The sequence below is a fragment of the Colobus angolensis genome, unplaced genomic scaffold (assembly GCF_000951035.1).
Source record: "Colobus angolensis palliatus isolate OR3802 unplaced genomic scaffold, Cang.pa_1.0 Scaffold80, whole genome shotgun sequence".
NCBI lineage: Eukaryota > Metazoa > Chordata > Mammalia > Primates > Cercopithecidae > Colobus > Colobus angolensis.
In genome coordinates this window covers 2,270,719-2,286,626 of record NW_012121821.1, presented here as the reverse complement: position 1 = coordinate 2,286,626, position 15,908 = coordinate 2,270,719, and the positions used below count along the sequence as shown (strand labels likewise).

At 42.1% G+C, this 15,908-nt stretch overlaps 1 protein-coding gene across 5 annotated transcripts in view; it reads right to left on the bottom strand.

Annotated features, from left to right (window-relative positions):
* Positions 1–9,795, bottom strand: part of HMGA2 (high mobility group AT-hook 2) — a 137,902-nt gene extending 128,107 nt beyond the window's left edge. For 3 of the 5 annotated variants that reach the window (XM_011929249.1, XM_011929247.1, XM_011929246.1), the window contains exons 1-2: positions 8,661–9,795; positions 5,952–6,038 (exon numbers count right to left, since the gene is read on the bottom strand). In XM_011929249.1, the coding sequence (XP_011784639.1) occupies positions 5,952–6,038; positions 8,661–8,771 (198 nt within the window). In that variant the 5' untranslated portion in view covers positions 8,772–9,795. The remainder of the gene's footprint in view (positions 1–5,951; positions 6,039–8,660) is intronic. The other 2 variants (XM_011929250.1, XM_011929248.1) reach the window with 1 other exon arrangement.
* Positions 9,796–15,908: the final 6,113 nt, after the last annotated feature.

Sequence of the window (15,908 nt, the reverse complement as noted above, 5' to 3'; positions counted from 1 at the left end):
TTGAATCACAGTTTTCTCATTTGTGGAATGAAGACCACAATGCTTAAATCAGAGGATTAAAGGAGCTAATATACATATAAAGTGCCTGACAAAAGCTATGGCATTTAGCAGTTAGGCAAATGTAATTTCTTCTCCCTCCCCTTACTTTAAAATGCTACCCACAAACATAATACTTACCAATTCTGGAAGTTTCCAAAGTGACTTTCCAAGCATTATGTTACTTAAGTAGGGCAGGGCAACTGTTAATTCCCCTGTTTTACAAATGGGAGACTAAGCATCCTGCCCATGTTCACAGGTAGTAGAACTGAGACCCAATCTGATTTCAAGGCAGTAAAGTGTCTGTTCTTTGGAGAGCTATTCTCATATAAAACAAAACTGCCATGGGAAAATTTAAAAAATAAAAGATAGCCTTCTAGGGTGAAAATCAAATTAGTTAAAAGTAATGTATTTCCAGGTTTCCTATAAACACATGGACAAGAGCAGAGGTTGGAAACTAAGAATAATTCAATTCTGACTTCAGGGTCAGATTTAGATGGCTATTAATTTTTTGCTATTGCAAGTTATCTCATCATATTTTTATGTACTATGATATAGCCAGAGCTCCCCCACTGCAAATCCATCAGTGCATCCGTACCAAAGAAAAAAAAACTAGAAAAATATTTGGGTGTGATGGTGCCCTGTTTTGTTTGCATGTATCTTGATTTACATGAAGCCCACTATCCAAAGCCTAGAAAACACATTTTATTTCCTTCAGTTGCTATTTTAAAAAACATAAGCAGTATAAATCAATGTACACTGATATCAAAATCAACTATACAAATCAATCCCACTAAGCACTGAGGAAATTCTCATTTTACCTTTTTGATAATCCAGTTCTGTGAGTTTCCTAATTTTACAAGCAACACTTTTAGCCTTGAAGAGACATTACAATTTGCTATCATAATATATTTACCAATAGGAAATATAAGTAACTTCCATCATCCATTGTAGTTCCTGCTTATTACCCAAGTTAGCCCTTACTGTCAACTCTGGTGTCCTTATTTTGCACATGCTTATCTTCATGTATACAAACACTAAATTAAAACCAAAGCCAAATGACAGGCAAAGTTATCATTTTCAAAGTTTAAGATTCTCCTCCTCCAAATCTTCTCTCTACTTCTTTGTAATGAGAAAAATCAATAGCAATGATACAAGAGACCATTGCTATTGATCATAGGAGTTACCTTCTGAGCAAACATTATCCCAGACAAAAGATAATGCCTGCACTACTCTTCCCTAATTTAAATAGACTATGCCATTCAAAATTGCTCAGCGTATTAAAACAATATGAGATAATGCAATGTCCTAACAGATAGTCAGTTCTCCCTTTCCCCTTTTCTCCTGGTTGGCAGAACAAAGATTCCTAACTAAAACCTTCAGAATCTAGGACAGTGAAATTAAATTCAGTTTCTACTTTGTGCCTTCTGCTCTGGAAACTGCAGAAAGTTAACAAGACGAGACAGTTTTGAATGATTTAACTGACATAAAATGCTCTTCATCCACCTATTCTCAAGAAAGAACTGAAATGCAATAGAATACCAATCTGGTATATTCTATCTCCTTAGCAAAATGATCTGTTGAGAACTTGAGATAAAAATGAGCCAGGAATGTAGGTCAGCCAGAGAAGTGAGGAGCCTTCAAGTTCAGAAGAGTTCAGAAGGATGAGAGCTTTCAGAGAAGTAGAACTATGGGTCCCTTGAAATAAAATTACTTCATAAGATAATTCAAATGTATTTCAATCTCCCATATTTGGATCATAATCTGTGATGATTCAAAGCATTGCCAGATAGAATGTGCTGGTGCATTAAGTAAGGCTTTGTCTTCCCTGGCAAAGTGAAAGAAAAAAATGAGTCAATTGTTTAGGTAAGTCAGCCTAAAATATCAAGATAATGAAGTAACAGTTGGGCTTTACTCAATTTCACCTGCTGAATTCATTTGTATCCTCAGATAGGGCCCTGAATCCCCCAATAAAACTTACCTGCCCATTGAAATACAGAGGAATTAAACTAAATCACAGTAGTTTAATTTAGAAACCATAGGCCAGAATTATATGATAACTGCCAATGTTACCTTTCCGTAACTCACCTATAATAATGCCTTTGGTTTCTCCTTTCAACTAGGCCTACTACATTCTGAAGAAAATTCTGTCCTCATTTAGCATTTATGCTGAATGATTTCTCTTAATGGTGACTAAAACCTATCTTCTCTCTTCTTAAAATACCTGTGATTGGTGTTGGTAATGATTATGAAAAGCAAAGCACATTTCTAGGAATGCAAATGATTAGAAGGAGCATGAAGTAGTCTTTACAGTATCTAATTAATTCAGGCCTTCTTTTTATAGCAAATTGAACATAGAGACTAAACATTTACTCTGAACATGTTATTTTAACTATAGCTGCTATATCTAGATATTTTTATTCTGCACTTTGCTCCCTAGATCTGCCATTACACCTAAAGTCACAAGGGTGGTGAAGCAAATATATGACATGATGAAGTAGGGTTATCTCACACCTGAGATCTTTTTTTTTAAAATTTTCATTTACCTTCCAATAAAATTTAATTCAACCTCAGAAAAAAAACTTCCTAAAATATGTGAATGAGAATTGGCTTAAAACTTAAGGATGAATTTGACTTGAGACCTTCAACACTGAAGAATTAGTGACAACCCCTCCAGTATTCTGTCATGATTAAAAAAGTACAACAAAACCCTAAACTAAAGGAGATTATAACTTCTTTCTCTGTAACCATTTGGGAACTGTAAAAATGCAAAGAGTTCCATCCAGCACAACCTAGGAAAGGAAAGCAAAGCAAAACAAAACAAAAAAGGAGGTTAAGACATAACTGGTTTTAGGTGTATCTCAGACTAAAAATAAAAGGGTAAAGATATGCTCACACAGACATATACACACATGGACAAATTAATTATTCAGGAAAACTTTAACTTCTGATTTCCTTTCTTTTATTCAGGTAACTATATGAAACCAACTCAGGGACAAATTTTGAGCACTCAGATTGGAGTTCTGAGGAATGACTAGAATCATCACACAATGGTCATGCATAGTAATTTGTTTTAATGGAATATTAAGTAGATTGAAGAATAATTCTCTTCCAAAAGTTCCAAGCATAGCAAATTGTGTTTTTATAAATGTCTTTATTTTACATATTATATAAATCAATTTTCTACTGAATATGGTTTGAAATTAAAGTGATGGCTAATTTAGTAGTCATTCACTTGGTCTTGCAACATCCTGCATGCATTGTCCAGTTTCACACTGTTAATTTTCTAATAAACAGCTTTGTTTTCAGATGTCCCAAGGCCAGTTACTGAATCCAAATATAAACTTTGTAAGTCAAGAAACTCCAAGCAGCAAGACATTTTAAGCATATAACCATCAGGATTGCAGTGTGCATTGCAGATCCTCTAATTTTAGGCTTCTTTCTTCTGATATACTTACCAGTCTTTGCAATGTATGTTGCACTGTGATGGGTCTCAGTTTACAGGAAAACACCCACTTTGTTACTCATAGAAGACTTCTCATATCTACTCTTGTCAGTCTCACAGGGTATGTTTATCTTACATGTTATGAACAATATAATTTTTTCTAAGAAGATTTGCATTTCAAAATCCTGATGAACATATATGTTTTGTTAGAACACAATATATGCTTAATAAACGAATATGTTTGAAAATCATGTTTATATAGAATAGTAACATACTCAACAAATTCTGATTTGAAAGTGAAAATACCTTAAGTTTACACATGCCATGAACGATTCATCAATGTCATTCATTATTTTGCAAGGTATTCTCTTCTCCAGATGAAGCGTAATTTATATAACTGAAGAAAAATAAGTCAGGTTATGGGCAAATGTATTTATTCATTTTTATTACAAGAGGGATTTTTATAACAGCATTGTTGGAAATAATTGTGTCTGAAAGAATGAAAGAGTCTGGAGAAGGAATCTTTAGAAAAAAGAAAGCCTACTTCTGTTTCGGAAATTAGAATAATGTATGCATACATATGAAGAATTTTCAGAAAGATGAGTGGCTTAGGGGGCTCATTTACAAACGCCTGTCACTAGAGTCACTAAAAATAAATCAACCTTCACTTAGGAATAGATCAACTTTAAAACTTTTGCTTTAGGTGGTAAACTAAGCACTAGTTTCAGCTTCCCTTTTCTCAAAAAAAATTTTGTTAGTCAGTGGTAAGCTTTTTAAAATGAAGAGGAGGCGATGGGAGCGTTTCTATCTATTCATCCAAAAAACATGGAATATAGTAAAATATGGGAGACAATTCATTTTCCTTTTTAGTATTAAATTTCAAATTACTTATTTATGGTGAAATTTAAAGATTTCTTCCTAGGAGATACTATCATGCTGCATTTTTCAGAGTAACTACACCATAGCTTAAATGTGTGTTAGCTCTCTAACAAGTATTTATTTGTGCATCTCCTTAGAATAAAAGTAAATTAGGTAAACTCCACACTTATGCAACATAGAAAAACTCCTTGGTAAAATCAGTCCTTTTTAGTTAGTTTATAAATGAGGTAAAATAAAACAAATATAAAGTATTCATATTAAATATACCAGAGTACATATTGCCATTTTTAAATAACAAGGTTACTTAGAGCTATTTTAAAGTTTATTGATTAAATAAGAAACACAATCAAATCTAAACTCTAAGAAGCAATTAAATTTAAATATATTAAAAATATGCTCCTCAACTCTGTTCAAAACTGTTAAAACAGACAAGAACTCATAGTTACTTCCTAAATAACTTTATATGTACCATTAGTTGCTATGGCAGTTTACAACACTGAAAACTAGCACATATATTAAAGTTAGGACCCACAGTCACAAAGAAAACCACACAAAACATTAATCCCCAAACGATGAGCATATAGTCCTTTCTAACAAATACTGTACATGGTGTACTCAAACCCGTTGAAAAGGTATATCCAAATTTAGTTCTGATTGTTGAAACTTTGTTCTCAATTACTATACAAACCTACAAATAAAATGCAGGAACTTTTTTTCCAATTTATTTATAAAGTCAAAAAAGCGACTGGTACTTCTCTATACGTGCATTAACCCTGACATAGTTCCTCTTTGCAATCTTAAATACAGCCAGCCTGAAGTTGTCTTAAACTGCAACTTTAAATTTATTAAGAAAAACACTGGATGTTACACTTAACTGGGTTCTATTTTGCCCAAAAAGAGATATTAAATGAGCCAAATATTTGTTTTTAAAAGTCTCATTGTCCAATTCAGACATTTCTATATCACTTGATGAAAAGGCTTTTTGAGATTATGATATACTATACTGCAGGTTTATTGTAAAACAAGCAGTATACTTTATTATCACAATTAAAGCTGTAAAATTCATGAAATTTTTCCACTATCCCACAACTAGATTTACTTCTAATTATCATCTATTTGGCAAAGTACTTTAACAGGGGGATTTGGTTTGCAGTAGCCATGTAATAAGCACAAAGTAAATCAATCTCAATCATTTTTCAGAAGAAATTGCAAAAACTTTACCACCAGGCAAAATCTATAGTTTTGATTTGTTTTTAACTATTTACAACTAGTGCAAAATTAGTTGTGTCATTTTCCACCTTCCCCTCCCCCCTTCCCGCCTTCCTTCCTCACTTCTACCCGTTTTAAGGTTCAAATTATTTGGTGGCTGTTTGTTTAAAAACCACACTGTTAAGTATCTTCATAAACTTTTTATGCTGAGCATCTGCTTAGAAAAAAGGTTAACTCACATCTAATTAATGTTAAATGTAAGAATTGAGTCTGTGTTACCCAGTTGGGACAAATTCCTAGGTGCGGAGTTAGATAGGAAAGTTACAGGGAGGCTCCTGTAGTCATTGATGAAGTTAGGAGAGCTTGACTCGAGAAATCTCACCTTTTGAGCTGCTTTAGAGGGACTCTTGTTTTTGCTGCCTTTAGGTCTTCCCCTGGGTCTCTTAGGAGAGGGCTCACCGGTTGGTTCCTAATTGTGAGGGAAAAAAAAAATGCTGTTGTGGCAAGAATGTCTGAAAGAAATTGACCCTGACTCTTTAGCTATATTTTCTGCATGTGCTGCTCAAAAGAGCTGTTGGAACACTTTCAGTTCAAGCATAAATGGATGATGATGGTACAGAGTTTACAGAAAGGGGAAATAACTATACTTTTAATCCAAGGGTTCAAAGAGGAAACCCTATTTTGTATATGAAAACTAGATTCTACTTCAAACCTAAAATGGTAACAAAGACTGAAGAGGTATGTTCTAGAAAGAAAGTCATATACTTTTAAGGTGTAAAGTTTACAGGGCTGTGCATTTGGCGACTCATAGGAATAATAAGCATTTTAAACGAACACCACTCTCCATTATACTACCATTTCAAACAATAGAAATATGAAGCTAACATCATAGATATTTCAACAATCTTCCATATTGAAAAGGTGGCTTTTAATCATCTTGTATACCTGCCTTCTAGGTGGATTATGATTCAACTGACACATTCTGAGTGAAATACTGGAGGAATTATTCAAGTTCTTCAGTTCAAAATAACTCAATTCCCCCTAAAATTTCCAAATAATTATAGTAAATGTATTGTGGGAGGTTTTGCTTGAATTATCTGGTTAATTGCTTCAATTCTCCACTTCCTTTTGGAGATGCAGGCATGGTCTCCAGTCTACATTTAAATATCTTTTGATAAAAATAAACATATTTTCTTCAAAACTTTCTTTTGAGAAAACTCTTATGGGGGTGGAGTGGAGAAAAGTAAAAGGGGGTAAAAGCGAGGAGGAATGGAGTGTTTGGGAATGAGAAATGGAAGCAATCACTAGGTTTAGCAAAACTTTAAATGGCTCCTATGCCAAGTAGTAAATACTCAAGTGGTTAAGAGAATGCGATGATTAATATTCCAGATTCCAAATATTTATCCAGTGAATCATCTATTCACATTTCATTCAGATTTGGTGATTAAGTGAGACTAATTAACTTAAAACCCATGAACGTCCTCAATGAAAATTCGCATCCCATTTAGAGAATTCGGGGAAGGTTCCCTGCAAGCTTCTGTGGGACCACTAGCGCCAGTGGGCACATCGAGAGCAAACACATCGGAGACACATTTTTCTTTCTTTGTGAACTCTGCCTTAACTCAAAGGTAAAGTATCCAATCACCTCCAGACCCCATTGTAATTTCTTTTGGATTTTTTTTTTTTTTTGGCGGGGGTGCAATTAGTCAGTTAGAGCTGGGTGGCGGGTGGGAAACAAGTGGGGGAGGGCAGAGACTTCCTGGGAGGTGTAAAACAGGATTCAAATGCGATGTAAAGTGTCGCTTGGGCAGAGCGGGAAAACTCAGGGGCCTCTAGATAGGCTTGTTTCCTTTGATGATTTTAAAAAGGTAAATTCTCAATTTTTCTAAAATTCTCTGGCAAGCAAACATTGTTCAATTTCCCCATCTTGCTATCGGCAACTTTGGGACTCTAGGATTATTTTCTAATCGGCGTGTTTGCCATGAAGGAAGCGATTTAAGACTAAGGAGCGAGCAAGTTTTTAAAGCCCGAGAAAGTGGAGTTTAAATGTTCTCAATAGACTTATCCCGCTCCGACCCTGCCCGCCGCGGCTTGGAAATTACAGCGAACAAAACCCCCAGCCCTGCGCGCTGAGCGCAGCTCTGCAAGCGCCGGCTGCACGCTTAATTGGTTGCATCCGCAGACAAAACCCTCCACTCCGCTGGGTCCCCGGCGCCCCTCGATCGTCCCCCACTCAACCCCCGGCCACTGGCCTTGGAGAAGAGCATTTAATGGCTGCAGCTCTGAGGCGCGGGATCCAGGGGCAAAAGGGGGACCGGGCGCCTGACGAGGAAGCGACCCTGGCTACCCTGCACGAGATCTCTCGGACACTCCTTCCAACGCGCCCTTGGCTGGGAGAGTTAACCCCGTCCCGCAGGGAGCCAGGCTCCCCGTAGCCCCTGCCCCGGGCTCCCTCCGGCAGCGGCCGCACATTTAAAGAGCCCGAAGAGGACCAGGCAGCCGGCTTTCCAGGCGTTCTTTGTCGGGAGGGCGCGAGTCTTGGGCCACCGAGAGCTTAGAGGAGGGCGCCAAGGGGGCGGCTGCGGCGCGCCAGCCCCCGACCCGCGAGCAGCCTCGGGAGGCGGGAGAAAGAGCCTCCGGTCCCCAGGACTCTAACCCCTTCAACCCAGATCGGCTGGAGCACCCGGGTCCCCGGCACCTCCTTCCTCCCGGGCAGTTGCAAAAGCAGCTCGGAAAGCGCCTGCGAGCCCGGGTTTGTAGGATCCCGCTCGCTTCCAGTCACCCGGCGACACCGCGCCACTCCGGGCCGTGCACAATAGCGAAAGTCCGAGGACGCGCTTCGCCCGACCCCACCTCCCGCCTTCCCTGGGCCGCCCGCCGCGGCTCCCCACCTCCCCGCCCGGAGGGTTGCTGGCGCCCCGGGGCCGCTGGGCACACTCGTGGGTCTGCGCCGCTCCCCCCAGCCGGCGGGCGGGCAGCGTGCGACGGCCGCAGCGACTGGGCTCCCGCGCTCCGGCCGCCCCGCGCGCGTCTGGGCCCCTGCAGTGGGGACGGGGTGGGCTGGTGCCCCCACCGCGCCAGCTGTACTGACTTGCTGCTGCTTCCTGGGGCGGCCGCGTCCTCTCTTCTGAGGCGCCGGGGCGGCAGGTTGTCCCTGGGCTGAAGTGGACGGCTGCCCCGCGCCCTCACCGCGTGCGCTCATCCTGCCTCCCGCCGCCGCTACCGCCGCTGCAGCCGCTTCGCCTCGACTGCCCCGGAGCTGCCCAGCACCTTTCGGGAGATGAGGTGATAGGGCTGGGGACGCCGGCGGGGCGAGCGCTAGCTGGCGGGCTGCAAGGGCTGCTGTTGCTTAGGCTGCCGCCGCTGCCACCATCAACACCGGACGTCCAGCGGCTGCCAAAAAGAGAAGAGGGGAGGAGGAGGAGAGGAGGAGGCGCTGCCGGTGGCGGCGGCGGCGGCGGTGGGTGGGTGCCGGAGGTGGAGGTGGCGGTGGAGGTGGAGGTAGCGAGAGGAGGAGGGAAGCGAGGGAGAAGGAAGAGAGGTTTTGAGGTCGCAGAGGCTCCTCTCGCGGGTTGGGATCAGGAGTTGCGGGCACCGGGAGCACTTCGGAAGCGGCTTGGAAAGGGAAGAGACTTGGAGTGAATTGTGTCCCTTGAAATGTTAGGCGGGGAAAGAATTCCTCCTCCTCTTCCCCCCACCCCGCTCGAGAGAGAGAGAGAGAGAAAGTGAGAGAGAGAGAGAGAAAGAGATTGAGATTGAAAGTGCCTTGGGCAGTCGGAAAGCAAAGGAGGATGGGGAGATTCCGCCGGGATAGGGTCGGGCACGGAGCACAAGCAGAGGACAGAGCAGTGGGTGGCACCGCGCCTCCTCGGGTGGCGGGAGCAGGCGGCGGCGGCACCGGAGAGTCGGAGGGGGACGGGCTGTTCGCTCCTGAGTCTTGCACCAAGCGCGCGCTGCCCGGGCTGGAAGTTTTCTGAATTCCTGCCCCAAGATTCAAGCGGGATGAGTGTGTGTGAGTGTGTGTGAGTGTGAGTGTGTGTGGTGTGTGTGCGTGAGCGCGCTTGCGCTTGGGGAGGGGGTGGTGAAGGGGGGGGGAGTGCCCACCTCTAATCGTGGGCGGATAAAGGGGAGGGGGTTGCGCAGGAAGAAAAGTATGAGGAGGAGGGAGGCCGGGCGGACCGCCGAGCCAAGGCGCCTGGCTGCTAGCCAGAGGCAGCGTTCGAAATACAACTGCCTCGGCGGCGGCGGCGCCCGGGTGCCACCCGGAGCCCCGCTCACGTGCTCCCGCCCGGCGGCGGGGTTAAAGGGACAGGCCGGGGATCCCGAACTGGCTCGCCGTGGGCCTAGCCCCACCCGCCTCACGAGGTCACCCCTAGGGCGGTTGTCCTGGGAAGGCGCGGGAACGTGACTGTCCCCGAGCCACGTTTCGAGGCTCGGCCTTTACCTGCGCCTCTACGGTCCTGAGCCAACAATTTGCAGGAAGCGTCTAGGCTGCAACCCCAGGCAGCGCTCCAGTTAACTGTGAGCGGGAAGGGACTGCAGAGGAGTGGGAGAGGGGCCCTGACAGCCCTACTCCGCCGCAGAATGCCCTCACCACAGAGACTGCGGGCGGGCGAGCGCGCACATACACGGAGACATGCATGCAGATACACACGAACACGCGTGTAAGCACATGCACACTTGCACGCAGATACACGTGGACACGGGGCACTCATGCGCTCGTAAACACACGCATTTACATACACATACACACAGGCACGCAGATAGACATGCACATTCGCAGACACGTGCAAGCAATGTGCACACACAGAGTGCGCCAGCTTCTTCATTGAACTTTTTTCTCCAGGAAAGACTAGAGGCAATCGAAGTTCCCTCCCCATCCCCCTCCCCGAGGATCCAACATTCGCAGAGTAAAGGGCACCTTGCAGATTCCTAACACCACAATTGCACTCACTGCCCAACTCTCCCTTCAGTTTACCTCGATTTAACCTTCTGCCTGAGAACTCTTTCTGCCAAGTCCTAATTTTATAGCCTAGGCTGTTTCTGAGTTATGTGAACACCATAATGGCCACAGTCCGTTTTTAAAAGGTGGAGTACATTTTTAAATGTACCTCTTTTCATCCTTGAATAACACAAAACTCTGAAAAAATTAGGTTCAGATTTTCACACATCACACCCAAAATTATTTTGGACTAATTCCAAAATAAAAACTTTCACCTGGGGAAGAATTTATTTTTTTCAAAGATACAGACCACCGTGGAATAAAAACGCCTACTCTGCAGCCCTAAGCAGGAGTTAGGCACCGCCAGGTTCCCCTGTGCATGTGGAGGAGGCGCGTGTAAATGTCTGCTTTGGCGCGGCAGCGCTGATTGGTCCGCGTTGCCATTTTAAATCCATTTTCAGCTGCCCTTTGCAGAGCTGGGACACTTTGCTGCACGTCGAGCGCTCTGCAGGAATCCAGGGTTTCTCCTGGGTCTGGGAACGCTTAGCTGTGATGGAGAGAGAGAGCCTCCATCCCTCCGGACGGAGCCCAGCAGCTGACTGGGAAGGGAAGGGTCTAACAGGAACCAAAGGTTTTCTGTCAGGGCTTGGCTCAAAGAGGGTATCTTCATCAAAGGGATTGAAGTTTCACCTAACGATTACAGTGACATTTCCTAACTGCGAAGCGTGCACATTTAAAAACTATGATCACATATTTGCACTGTGGTGTGCACATTTAACATACACGTACAAAATAGGTTTCTGGGTTTGTGTTTGCTTACTTTTTGCCAGGAGGAGAGAGAAATTCTGAGGGTGAATGCAGGGGAGCCACTGAGGAGTTCAGCCAGCCAGTTTTGTGCTGTACACCTCATTATATCCTAGGTTTTTTTTTTTTTTTTGTAATGTGTACAGAGGTCTGCAAGGAGGGGATTCCAAAATTTTGTTTTTGCATTAATCTTTGAATGTAAGAGAAGCGCAGAAAAACTGGGAGTGGGGGAATATACAGCCACTTGTTTTCAGGCTGCTATCATTTTGCTCTTAGACTATTTGACCCCTTTTGAATTTATAACGAGGGTATAAAACAAATATTGTATCAAGTTCTATTTAAATCAATTTTGTATATTTTCATTCTTTGGAAGCTGTATTTAATTTTTCAGAATTCTGTATATTTTCTGTAGGCAAAACATTAAAATTTGTTCTAATCTTTGAAATTATTGAGACTTTTATTATACAAAATGGTGTTCTTATATATTTTTAAAATAATGCTAAAAGGTTAGATTTTATTTTTAAAGAAAAAGGAATTTTTTTACATTTACATCTGAGGGTTTTTCCCCCAGTTTAAATTTCTCAACCATTTACTTTTTATCGCACCATATTTTACCCATATATTCAAGGCTCAATTCTTCTTTCTAATTTGAAAACTTTCCAGGTAGTTTCTGTCCATATTCAACTGTGTCTTTCCTTTTTCTGTACCCACTATAGAATTGAGTAATTAGCACCTTGGTTGTATATGTTAACAAGGTTTTTAATTATCTGTGATACATGATGTAGATAAGTGTTTAGATCAGGTCAGCCCATTAGTGGGTGGTAAAATTAATTTAGCAAACCCATAACATCATTTAAAAAATAGGTAGACTAAGATCGAGAATATCACATGTACAATTTCTGCCTTAGATATATAGTACATATATATGAAAACTATTAAGATGGGTTGTATTTTCATTGTTAACGTCTCAGAATTTGGGATGTATCTTAGAATTCAAGGTGTCTTAGTACTATGTTATCACATACTAGGTAGTGTCTTTTCTATTTTGGTGGTATACATGCTGCTATGGTTTGGCTGTGTCTCCACCCAAAACTCATCTTGAATTGTAGTTCCCATAGTCCCTACCTATGGTGGGAGGGACCCGGTGGGAGGTCATTGAGTCATGGGGGTGATTCTCCCATGCTGTTATTGTGATAGTAAGTGTTCACAAGATCTGATGGTCTTTTTAATGGGCTCCCCGCTTTGCCCAACTCTCATACTTCTCCTTCCTACTTCTTTGTGAAGAAGGTGTCTTGCTTCCTCTTTGCCTTCTGCCATGATTATAAGTTTCCTGAGGCCTTCCCAGCCATGCAGAACTATTAAACCTCTTTCCTTTCTAAATTACCCAATCTCGGGTATTTCTTCATAGCAGTGTGAGAATGGACTAATACACATGCTTATATGTAAATTTTATGTATATTCCCAGAAGAAGGTAGCATTTCAAGTACCTCGGTTTTTTGTTTGTTTGTTTTTGTTGTACTAGTCTAAGTAGTGTTCTGTTCATGATAGGCTTCTGATAGTTATTAATTTATTGCAACAACGAAAGCACCTATAATAAATTTACTGTTTTAAAGAACATACCATACAGGATGAGAAAAGCTTTAGATATGCTAAAATACCTTTCGCATTCTTTTAACTAAAGAAAGATGCATCTGGCCGGGCGCTGTGGCTCACGCCTGTAATCCCAGCACTTTGGGAGGCCGAGGCGGGCGGATCACAAGGTCAGGAGATCGAGACCATGGTGAAACCCCGTCTCTACTAAAAATACAAAAAATTAGCCGGGCGCGGTGGCGGGCTCCTGTAGTCCCAGCTACTCAGGAGGCTGAGGCAGGAGAAAGGCGTGAACCCGGGAGGTGGAGCTTGCACAGCCTGGGCGACAGAGCGAGACTCAGCCTCAAAAAAAAAAAAAAAGAAAGATGCATCTATGACAAGGAGATTTAAATACTCATATTGAACTTTTTCGTGATACATTGACACCTTAATACATTCACAAATTAAAAAGAATTATTTAAGGATTTACTCAGATTATAACTGATTAATGATGAATACATTTCATGTGTAATTAAATGGAGATTTATTATAATTAGGTATTTTGGAATTGAATCTATATAAGGTCACAGAAAAAAATTATAACTAATTTTGATTGAACAGAATGCATAGCACTTGTGTGTGTGTATGTAAATAGAAGTTTAGTAAAGTACAATGTAAACACATAGGCTGGGCGAAGCGGCTCATGCTTGTAATCCTAGCACTCTGGAAGGCCGAGGTGGGAGGATCACTTGAGGCCAGGAGTTCGAGACCAGCCTGGGCAGCATAGCGGGACCCTGTCTCTTCAAAAAATAAAAAAATTAGCCAGGCATGGTGATGTGCAACTATAGTCTCACTCAGCTGCTCGAGAGGCTAAGGTGAGAGGATCACTTGAGCCCAGGAGGTCATAACTACAGTGAGCAATGATGGCACCACTGTACTACAGCCTGGGTGACAGAGAAAGACCCTGTCTCAAAAAAAAAAAATTAGCCAGGCATGGTGATGTGCAACTATAGTCTCACTCAGCTGCTCGAGAGGCTAAGGTGAGAGGATCACTTGAGCCCAGGAGGTCATGACTACAGTGAGCAATGATGGCACCACTGTACTACAGCCTGGGTGACAGAGTGAGACCCTGTGTCAAAACACACACACACACACACACACAAAGCAAAATAAACACATAATCTTGCCTTAAGAGCTTTGCATTCTACTTTGGCTGAAAAATGTTTCATGTATTTTAATATAAGGTCATTTGCACTGCTCGAACCCACAATTTAGAAATTATGTCTTTAATAATTTATTATTTAATAATACTTGTGGGCTGGGCATAGTGGCTCATGCTTGTAATCCCAGCACTTTGGGAGGCCAAGGTGGGCGGATCACGAGGTCAGGAGATCGAGACCATGGTGAAACCCCGTCTCTACTAAAAATACAAAAAATTAGCCAGATGTAGTGGTGGCCACCTGTAGTCCCAGCTACTCAGGAGGCTGAGGCAGAAGAATGGCGTGAACCAGGGAGGCGGAGGTTGCAGTGAGACGAGATCACATCACTGCACTCTAGCCTGGGTGACAGAGTGAGACTCCGCCTCAAAAAGAAAATAATAATAATAATAAGTCTTTAATGGTTAATAGTTAATGAAATGTCGGAGAGATTACCTCTAAGAGTTTCCTTATAGTATCATCAAGAACAAATATATGCTGCCAAATTAGTTTTGGGGTTTTAAATTTTTTCTGATAGGCTTCCTAGTCCTGTAGTCAGAGAATCACCAAACAAAATAAATTGGTTCACTCATTCATTTAAGGAACATACATTGAGTTGAGTTGATTTTGCAGAAATCTCACTGTTATTCTCTCAGGACTCAGAAATAAAATTCAACTAGAAATACAGAGAATCTCAACACAATTAGGTCTTCATTTAAAATCTATTTACTTATCACATTAAGTCTTCCAGTAGTCTCCTCTGTCCAATCCATCATTCATTCAGCCCTCTTTATTGAGCACTTAATACATGCTGGGATTCACAGAACGTTCTTTTCAACAAAAGTCATGGAAACAGAACAGAAGTGGAAGAGTTTCATGTCTGTCTTTCATCTATTGACATCGTATTGTCAGCCCCAAGCGATCTCGGTCTCCATATATTATCAAGCAGCTTTGGGTAGCAGGAAGAACATGGACTTCGAAATCAGATTTAGGGATAGGAGGTGTAGTAGGCAGAATGGCACCCAAGATTTTCTGCCTCAAGGTGTACATGAGTGCATAATCACTGGCTGGTCTTCACTCCTGTGACTAGGTTGTATTACCTGACATACTGACCTTAAGACAGGGAAATTATCCAGAGGAGCCATACACTAAATGTATGTTTAAAGCAGAGAGTTTCCTCTGGCTCAAGAAGGATTTGAAGAAGGTTTTTGAAGATGGAGGACATGGGTGGCAAGGAATATGAGTGGTTTCTAGGAGCTGAGGTCAGCCCAGACCAACATCTAACAAGGAAACAAGGACCTCCCTTCTCCAATGACAAGGAACTGAATTCTGCCAACAACAAGAAGAAGCTTGAAAGTGAAGTCTTCCCCAGAGCCTTCAGACAATAGCACAGCCTGGCCGACACCTTGATTTCAGCCTTATGATACCCTGAGTAAGAATCCCAGTCACACCATACCTGGCTCTGACTCACAAAACTGTGAGCTAGTAAATGGGTATTTTAACCATATTTTAAGTCATTAAGTTTGTGGTAATTTGTTATGCAGCCATTGAAAACTAATACAGGAGGGATCTAGTTAAATAAACTTCCTCTCCTTTCACCATCCGTGAAATGCCACCAAGCCCCAAAGCACAATGACTTTATCTGGAATTTATCTGGAAAAGCCCCACGTGGTTGCACCACTCCTACCAAGCCACCTGCCTTGTCTCTTTGTGGTAATTGGGTAGTAGTGACCAGCATAAAAATGCATCGTCTTCAATTGCTTTCCATCCTCCCCTGCCTTATCTTCATTTTTCCTTACTTTCACTGCCTTGAGTGTGTATTTCTAAA